The sequence below is a fragment of the Nelumbo nucifera genome, chromosome 8 (assembly GCF_055504915.1).
Source record: "Nelumbo nucifera cultivar China Antique chromosome 8, China Antique-T2T, whole genome shotgun sequence".
Lineage (NCBI taxonomy): Eukaryota > Viridiplantae > Streptophyta > Magnoliopsida > Proteales > Nelumbonaceae > Nelumbo > Nelumbo nucifera.
The window spans coordinates 9,664,039-9,674,570 of NC_142656.1; the positions used below are offsets into that span (position 1 = coordinate 9,664,039).

Below are 10,532 nucleotides of genomic sequence, written 5' to 3' on the forward strand. Positions count from 1 at the left end.
CCCTAAAGTATCCAAGTTCCTTAAGAAACAGTTTATAAACATTGAGTTGTGATAATGCTTCCTGAAGGTTCATTCTACTTTATAAACAATTTAAACATAATTTTTAAATAAAAAAGGAGAAAAGGGGGAAAAATCAAACGGTTGTGGCTGATTCCATGAAAACATAAATGAAAAAACAAGGAAAAAGGAAATACCTGACAACCCAAGCAACAGTCTAATATACTATGGATATAAGTATTATTCAATTTACATTTCACTTTAAAACCAATTTTCTAGTTATGCTTACACGGCATTATTTCCAACTCATCCAAAGACTCCATATTTACAATCTACTTGCAACTTCTGTTCCTCTGTTGAGTTGGCAACTATAATGAAGTTTTGACACTAGAAAAGATACAACTAAAATCACCTTTGCAGAGTTGTACTTGGACGAGGAAAGGGTAGCATAAATATACAAATATAAGTGTTTATTTGGACTAGAGAATATCACACCATGGGTTCTAAAGTAGCTGATCCCTGTGCGATCAGTGGGGCAGGCAACATCAGGAGATCCTACTAACGACAACCAGAATTGATCAGAACACTGAAGAACCATCCAAGAGACATTATAACCAATGAGAACTGTTGAGGTTTCATCCTACCTGTCAAAAGCATAATACCATCATAAATCACCCAGATCTAAATTTCAGATGAGATCTAATCATACAAAGCTAAAGCATCCAAGTATGCCAGCAATACCTTCTTTGCCACAACTTGCCTTTTGCAGCTAGGGACCTGCAATATCTCCATGAATCAAGAATTTAAGAATCAGAACGCATGATCCAAGTGTGATACATATGTTGTATGTGTGATAAAAAGTTGTATTTTGATACCCATCCTCTTATAGAGTTGGCAATAACATTTAGATGACTCATATTGACAAAGGATCAAAAGAAAGCCCCTGAAGTGGAAAATAAGGGATTTCTATCTACTACAATTCTGATGCCATGTAGTGCTAACCAGAGTTGGTCGACAGATGTAATTCTCAGTCAATAGATGTTCATATGGACACAGCAATACTACTGTGGCATCTCTGCATTTTCATGAACTTCAACGGTGTACATGATCCGGCATAGCCTTGAGCTTCACCATTCTCTGTCTCTTCTGCCCATTCAGAGTAATCAGGTTGGCTCTATCCCCAGATGCTATTTTTCTACAAGGTAGATTTCTGCCTTCAATCATGTAAATATTTCCTGCTTCAGGTACAGTAAAATCAGCTGGGTTTCTATTAATGGTACAAATACCGATTTGGAAAATGGTTTCCACAGGTGAAATAGGTTTATCGTTCTTGTTGACCTCTAGTTCAACATGCCTAGTTGAACCTTCTACAACCTGAGAATGTACATGAAATTGCATAGAATCTGAAGATAAGAACCCTTTTGACAGATCACTGGCAGGAACACATCCATGTATTTTTCTAGATATATCATCTCTGGAGGAGCATCTCTGTGATCTCAGGCTTCTTGTTTCTGCTGGAGAGAAAGGACTTTTTCCCTTCTTATCTTTAACTTTAAAGGAGTGAGATGGAGTTTTAGTCACAATTCCATCTGTTGACTCAGGAGTCCTAGAATCTCTATATTTATCCACCATGTAAGCAGGACAAAAATGTTCACAGAATTTATCTGAATAGTTACTTTTGTTGAAGTAATCATATGAAGGTTCGTGAATTGAAGCCTCATTTCTCTTGGATATCCCAACTTCTACCCTAGACAATTCCTTGTCAAGATGATCATGGGGAATGAATGGCCTTTCAGGGAACTTCTCTAGGTTGCCATCTATATTAACAGTTGTATTTGAACATGCCCCAGAATCCATAAGTCTGAGCAAGTGCATTGCTGATATTGTTTCATTAGTATATAGGTCCAATGGCCTTATCATTTTTGAATGATACTCATTTCCCTTCTCTGTGCAAGCAAGATGTGACCTCTTCCTTATCCCCGTATCAGAGCCCCCTTTCTGCCTTTGAAGATGGGTAGCATTTTGATCTATCAGATTCAGGCCATGATTCCTGTTCAAATTTCCTTTGGATAGTGACCCCACATACTGAGAAACCATGTTTAAGTTACTTGATTCAGTGAGAAATTCCTGAGGACTATTAATTCCAAAAGAAGTGTTATTTGGTGTTACAGAGGACCAAGCATGGTGTTGTTCCTTGCATGAATATTGTGGGAAATAGCTTTGAGACATACCATGTGCTTTTATTGGCTGAAAACAAGACCCAAGACACCTCTTCCCCAGTATGTTCTGACTCCAGTTGCAATTTTGAGTATGACAGTTTCTCCCAGAACCAATTAAAGGATATTGGTATCCACTTGATAGCTTCTCTTGACACTCTGCGAATGCAGTAAACCTCATAGAGGCACAAGCATTTTCTGGTTGTCTGATATCTAAATGGATAGTGTTGTATCTATTGACATGAGGAGAGTAGCCATCAGATTTTGTTGGTTCAACACTTCTGGAATATGTGTCACTCCCTGCATTGCTAGATTGGCTTTGCATGAGAAAACTCTTATTACACAGTAATGTCAATGCCACATGCTCAGGAGCTTCAGCAGCATCCTTGGCATAAAAGAGACGTCTCTCGTACTGATTTCTTGCCATGAGTTCAACAATTTCCATGGGAATGTCATCTAAAGTTGTCTGTTCATTCATTTTGTCAGCCTTTTGATCACACTCACTCATTGGAAGGTTTGGAAGCCTTTGAACCTCAGTGGCATTCTCATAATTGCAAGTATTGGATGTTTCCTAAAACAAATGCATTAACATTTCTCTATAAATACATAAATATTCTAAACGAATTTAGCAAATGCACATCAGATAAGAATAAAAAAGACAGTGACTGAGGTAAGAAATGATTTAAGGACTCATTATTTAATAATAGATATGGCACTTAACAGAATGGAACAGTGAAACAGGATTCATGTTGCCAATCCCATATAGTTGGGACAAGGCTTAGAGGACAATGATGATGATCTTAAAAAAGAAAATTTTAAAGAAAAAAGGACAAATGAACAGAAAAATAAATTTTTTTAAATAGTAAGGTATTAAAATACATGCATAATGCATACATGAAGATTCTAAAATAGCTAATAATGGATAAATATGAATCAACCAAATCAAAGGAACTATACATTTTATAATGAAGAAACTAGACATAATTTTACTTCATCAAGTCCATGACCCAACCAACCAAGTAACATAGCCATGCCACAGTTGCAATGGTGAATAAAACGTTAATAAAGAAACAATGTAATAAATAATATAAACAAAGGCATCAGAATAAAGAAGGTAGTTTGGGAATATTATGCATCCTGCTTCATCAGATATATGAAGAAATATTGCTTTTACAAAGGTAAAGCAACTGTGTACTTTTAACTTTCTTTTGTGAAAGGACAAACTTACAACACTTGTTTTTTATACTGAAAATAAATTAAGTATAGGCATGTTGATCATTTTATCACAAAGAAAAGGAAAAAAGAGAAAGCTTGAAGTGAGTCTAAAATGAAAGTTTCTATTGACAAATCCTTGGGTTAATCGTTAGATGAGAAAACAGTTCAACATTTCTTTGTTATTTGTGACCATATTGTGTAAATGTGCATCTTATGATAGAGAACACCTTCAAAAAGTTATATGAGAGAGAGAGAGAGAGCAAGGATAAACATATGCTTATAGCCATAAAAAGTGTTTCATAACTGCCAAAAAATAGTCCAAACTAGCATTACAATTGATTATGAATATCCATCAGTGTGTTTAGACCTGAAAAAAATGAAGCCGGTTAATCTGTTGATAGATTTTGTTGCTTTATAAGTTATCAAACATTGCTCTTGCCACATAAATGTTTACTCAATCTCAAAAGCCAATTGTTTATTGTCAGATGATAATGCTGAAAATGGAGATTTGGATGCTTTAATAACATGTAAACTTCGATATATAAGTTCTATGTACAAATGTTACTCAGATGCTTGGATTTTAGAGATTAATCTAGAAAATAGCCCTGCATATACCAAGTCCGTTATGAACAATAAAGGAAGATGGACTAAAAAGGAGAAAGCAAAAAATTATAAGAAACAAATGCATTTAACATATTTCTAATACAAGAATTGCAAAGAAAAGAGTATATTTTATAGTTATACTAGTGTTAGCAAAAGAAAAAACCATACCCTTGACTGGCATGTTTTGAAAGGGCCCCCATCTTCAAGAAAAGGTGCATTATCATGCTTCTTACTCACAATAGCCTTTTTATGGATTGCTATGTCACTATTGATACTGCAATGTCCACCTCTTGTAGCAAGTACACCTTGGGAAGATTTAAAAGGAACAGTTGCATCATTCCTAGAAATTCCATCAATTGGAGACATCTTATTTTTATTCTTATTTGAAATATGTTTTCCACCATTGTTTTGTGGAGCCACATAATTTTGGAGGCCAGATTCACCAGCCATCACATCTCTCTCAGAAAATGCATCTTCTGCTGATTTAGGGGAAAAAGTTTCAGTCCCACCGCACTTGAAACCTAGATCCCTCATAATCTGAAATTCCCTCTGAACATTCACATCCCAAGGTGCCAAAGAAGGCTGCCTCTGTTTTCCTTTAGGCATCTTATTTTTCTTCTTATCCAACATAATATTTTTGTCATTTCTATATTTGGGCAAATAAACCTTTGAATCAGGATATGAATCCATCCTGATGGATGCATCGGATACCATTTCAGAATTACCAAATGCAGTATCAATATGTTTAATTTCTGCATTTCCTTGAAAGATCCTCACATTTTGACGAGTAGCCTTGGGCCAGATCATTCTGGAAGGATCCATATCTTCATCTGAAGGCATCTTCCTTTTCTTTTTCTTACCCAGCACATCCTTTATATCATTTCTTTGGAATGCAGCTTGGTTTTTGATTCCAGGAAGTAGAGCTGCCTCAGAAGATGCATCTGTTGTTGCTTTATACTGCAAACCTTCTGCCTTGTTGTCATCAATTCTTGCATTTCTCTTGGAGCTACAAATTTTATTTGATGTAGCCAACACCTCACTTCTTATTATGTCAGTTAACAAGCGCACCTTTCTTGTTTTGCATCTCTGCAAAATTCCACCTCTACCCCCGGTATTTCCAGGTAAGTTCTCATCATTTTCAGAGTACTCATAGTCACTCTCACCCAGTTCCAAAGGATTAAGTTTTTCAGTCTGACCTATGGCAGAATTTGGAGCCTCATTTTTCTTACTGTCCAAATCTACTACTTTGGATGTTCCACAATCTCTTATCGTGTCCCCATATTGTTTGTTCATCTTAGTTAAGTTGATGCTGCATAATTCTGGCATTCCTTTGTTACAGATTTCTTTGGAATCCTTGCTCGTGTATTTACAGTTTCTGACATCAAATCCAACATTAATAACTTGATTCCTTTTATAGCCTGGCTCATGAAATTCATCACTCTTTGATTTGAGAGTAGCAGCTTCAGAATCATTCTTCTCATGAGCAGTTGCAGTTTCTGTGGAAGATAAATTGTTCTCATGCTTGTCTATCTTGAAAGTAATAGTAAGTTTGCCTTCTCTTGTAATTTTTTCTCCAGTGCAGCATGGACCAACTCCTGTTTCAGTATTGCAAAAACTGGTAAGCATTCCATTTTCTGTTGGAGCATTTTTAGCATCATATTTCTGCAGACACTTTTGGCAACGCCACCATCTGAATTCAGGAACTTGCAAAGGAGGAAGCATTTCTGTTTGGTCACCAACTGTTGGAAATGGCCAACAAATCTTCCTGTCTTTTCTACGAACTTCAGCAACATATCCACTGTATTCACAACAGAAACAACTTAGTAAGAAGTTCTAGAAAGAATCTAAATATTCCTAATCTACCACATGAAATAGAAGATTTATGCCCGTCAAAGTACTCTATGAATATACTTCCTAAGAACATAAACATGGACACTCCCAAATGGTTGCACCCCATTAACTTAATACTCAATCTATCCATTTCCTTAGTAGGATCCTAAGGGTTTTGAGCACTTGATCAAAGTCGTAGACTGCAAGTAGTTGTACTGCTACTGCTTCCATCTTAAGACAATGCAAATTCACTTGCTAAAAAAGTAGAACTTGACTATCGAAAAACACAAGAGTGGAATAATTCAATTGTCATCTGAAGTAAGAAAAATAGAATAATCCAACACTTCCTTTTAACCCATCAGTTCATCTGTAGGATATTTAAAGTTAAGAAAATGAAGACAAAAAAATAAGAAACAACATGATTTAAAATATTTTGCACAGAAAATATACTGTATATCAGGTTCAGAAAGAAAGGTGCTACTACCAAATTAATATGTTATCGACTCAAAGAAATGGAAAAATATATGATCAATGAGCAAAGGTGTGACAGCTGTATTGACCAAAAACAGTCATACTACCTAAACATTAGCAAGCTCTACAAATAATCTTAATATTCCTAATCTACCACATGAAATACAAGATTTATACTTGTTAAAGTACTCTATGAATAAACTTCCTAACAACATAAACATGGACACCCCAAAATAGTCCCCTCCCCCCCCATCGACTTAATACTCAATATATATCATCTATATGATCAATGAGCAAAGGCATGACCGTTGCATTAACCAAACTGTCAAACTACCTAAGTATTAGCAAATTCTACAAATAATCTAAATATTCCTAATCTAGCACATGAAATAGAAGATTTATGCCTGTCAAAGTACTCTATGAATATACTTCCTAAGAACATAAACATCGACACTCCAAAATAGCGCCCCCCCCCCCATCAACTTAATACTCAATCTATTATCCATTTCTTTAGTAGGACTTTCAAATACCTAATCTCAGCCCTTGACTGCAACTGCCTCCATCTTTAAACAATGAAAATTCACTTGATAAAAGACTAGAATAACTCAATTATCGTCTGAAGTAAGAACGGTATAATGGTCCAACATTTCCTTTCTACCTATCAGTTCATCTGTGGGATATTTGAGGTTAAGAAAATGAAGACCGGAAAAAAATGTTTGCTTCAGAGGGTATTTTGCATATCAGGTTAAGAAAGAAAGGTGCTACTACCAAATTAGTATGTTATTGACTCAAAGAAATAGAAAAATATATGATCAATGGGCAATGATGTGATAGCTGCATTGACCAAACCATCATAACATAAACATGGACACTCCAAAATAGTCCCCCCACCCCCCATCAACTTAATATTATCCATTGCCTTAGTAGGTTTTTAAGGTTTTGGAATCTTGATCACAGTTCTTGGCTGTGATTAGTTGTACGGCCTCCATTTTTGAACAATGCAATTTCACTTGATAAAAGTGTAGAATAACTCAATTATCATCTGAAGTAAGAATAGTAGAATGGTCCAACAGTTCATTTCTACCTATCAGTTCATCTGTAGGATATTTGAAGTTCTTTTCTTTTATGAATACTGTAAGATATTTGAAGTTAAGAAAATGAAGACAAAATATAAGAAGCAAGACAGCACGTCTGCTTCAAAAAGTATTTTGCATATTAGGTTCAGAAAGAAAGGTGCTACTACCAAATTAATATGTCATTGACTAAAAGAAATAGAAAAGTATATGATTAATGAGAAAAGTACGAAAGTTGCATTGTCCAAGCAGTCATACTACCTCATCATGCCTTCAATGAAAAAAAAAAAATCTTAGTATTTAACCTATATGCAATAACTCAAAGTAGGTATTCTGTCTAACCGGATCAGCATTCCTGCAGAAGCAGTAACTAACTGTGACATGCTTATAAGTAACTAACTATAAGCTTACCGAATTGAGAAGTGAGTACACCTTCCTCCATCTTGTTTATCGTTCTCAGTAACATGCTCACTGGATCTCAATTCAGTGAGTGATATTGTAGAATTGGCAACAAGAGTTGGCTCACTTCTTCCACTGTTACATGCTCCCATGATACTCTCGTCCATCTTACCAAACAAAAATAATACTGCAGCCCGAACAGATGATACTTCCTAGACACAATCATAATAAGGTTGGAAACAAACATAAATTATAGTTTAACAGAAAAAGAAATAACTGCTTGTCTGAAATGAAATGCATATTTGCACGATTTGTCAACATAGTCATTCATATAGTTAAAAGATTCCTCAAAATAGGTAGTTGCATCATAACTAACATGCCCACGTTTAACTATAAGCACATGTTAGATTTTAACAGCGAAAATCAGCATTGCTCATTTCCTCAATGAATTTGAAGAGATTTGATAATTCCTTTTTCTTTTCCATGATCCGCATATGATACAATCTATTATGTAGCTGAAGCTACTTCCAGAAACTGCAAATTACATCATAAAATAATGCCGTTGAAGACAATAAACAAACACATGTTAGGGTTTACTTGCTAATGGTAGAGCTTCCAAAAAGAAAAGAATATGCTTTTAATGTATCGTGGTTTATGATAGAGTCGACAATAATCTCGAAGCGTACTTCTACACAATCCTTGTTATAACACAAAATTATGCATCTTAGTCTGGATTCTGGAAACAAATATATATCGGGTTTACTTATGAGCTAATGAATTCACAACTACAAAACGGCAAATCCTACCCAAAATAAAAACAAGGTAAGGCACACTCAGAGAAGAAACATTGCGGATCGTTAAAAGGCTTGAATTTTTGCATAAGATGAAATGGACAACGGTATCCAAGTTCAGAAGATGAACTCGAAATGAAATCACAACCAAGAAAACCTATAAACCCATACAAAACGGAGCTAGAACCCAGTTGCTACTGGAACCAAGCACCGAGGTACCAATCATAGACGTTAAAAAAATAGTACCGGAGAGTAAGCAGCAAGGTGAAACACACCTTATCTCAGTCGAAAATCAGGAGAAACGACCTTTCATCAGCTCGACTTTGGAACACCGCGGCGTCTCCAGAAAAAAACATATGGAAAAGAAGATCATTCGAGGGTAACGCTTAAGAGATCATCCCAGCGACAAAATTCGAAGCTGCTTGAGCAAAATTCGAGTGCGAAAGCTGGGAAAACCTTAGCTTTTAGGGTTACGAATGGATTCTCGGATACGAGCGAGAGAGAGAGAGAGAGAGAGAGAGAGAGAGAGAGAGGAGAGCTTTTCTGTTCTTTTTTATTATATTTCTTTTAATCCGTGAAGGGAAAGGAAGTTTTTAAAATCCCGCCATGCCATGTCATAACTCATACCATTTGATGTTGTTTGTGGTGTAAGAAAAAAAATTAAAAATAAGAAAAATAAGAAATTGGAAGCAAACGAGAGACCTCCAACCCCAACATGGGCATGTCCCCTTTTTTTGGTACTTCTTTCATCACCACCCATTATCCATAAAAACCCTAAATTTGTGGACTACGGAAAACCCTAACCCTAACTACATCCCTTGCCCTCCTTAACTAACCACAACCTAACGCCAAGCTTAGTTCTAACCCAAATAATAGATTTTCATTAATGTGAATGTTCTAAGCTTCATAGCCTCAATTGGTGATTGGTGAACAATAAATTATATATTTTAATGGCTTAGTCCTCCTTCGATCTTCCTTTAATCCTTTTGACTTGCCACCAAAATGTGAATTGAGATGGGCATGTGAAAGTGAAACAGAATGTAAGCTTTTATATATAAATCTAATGAAAATGGGTTGATTAGACAAGAGTTAATTTAAAACATCCTCAGCCCATACTAGTGCACATAATCCTCCAATTGAAAATCCCCATGCAGCATTGAATAAATATCAGACAGTAGAGCTTCCCAACCACCAATGCAATCCATGGCCAGCATTCTGCAATTTCATGTAAGTTTGGTCCATGGAAGGGAATAGTCTCTCTGCAGATTTGGAAAAATCCAACAGGTTGGGGAAAAGCTCCATGGCCTATACTCCAGATCAAGCCTGCCCCACCAGAAGTTGCCATTCATTTGAGCCATTCCGTGGACCTACATACTGATCACATTGTCAATTTATAAAATATTAGGGTTGGGTTTTGTAGTTTAAGAGAGAGAGAGAGAGAGCCCAAGAGAGCACAGTGGCCCATCAAGATCAAGAAATCTGTCAAGTTTGATACTGCACATGACAGATTACAGGTTATGGGGGAACAAGTTACTGTAGTAGATGTAAGCCCCTGACCTAACTACGATCTGATTAACATCAGATGGTTGTTATTCATCACACATTTTGTTGAGGAGGATACATTAATATCATCGCCACTATAAATTATGTCTTGGTCCTCTTGGGTATGAAAGGGTAAGAAGTAATAAACTACATATTCCAAACTAAGAAAGCCTACATGCATGCATGCCTAGCTACATACATGAGGCACATGCATACATACATACATAGAAGATGGCCCGGCCCCATTGATGACGCATAGAAACTTTTTTAAATTAATTTGGGCAATTTAAAATGGGACAAAGCATCAGTTATCAAGCCCACCGTATTGTTGTGGGCCATCTATTAATGCATATTAATAGATTATTCCCCAACTTTAAGGTAAGCTTGACAAGCTT

At 36.0% G+C, this 10,532-nt stretch overlaps 1 protein-coding gene across 1 annotated transcript; it reads right to left on the minus strand.

The window, feature by feature from the left end:
* Positions 1–191: 191 nt before the first annotated feature.
* LOC104592150 (protein EMBRYONIC FLOWER 1-like) lies at positions 192–9,156 on the minus strand. Its single transcript, XM_010251362.2, has 5 exons — positions 8,871–9,156; positions 7,817–8,016; positions 4,200–5,829; positions 739–2,784; positions 192–641 (listed from the first exon to the last, which is right to left on the minus strand). The coding sequence occupies exons 2-4, from the start codon at positions 7,969–7,971 to the stop codon at positions 1,090–1,092; spliced, it is 3,480 nt and encodes a 1,159-aa protein (XP_010249664.1). The 5' UTR covers positions 7,972–8,016; positions 8,871–9,156; the 3' UTR covers positions 192–641; positions 739–1,089.
* Positions 9,157–10,532: the final 1,376 nt, after the last annotated feature.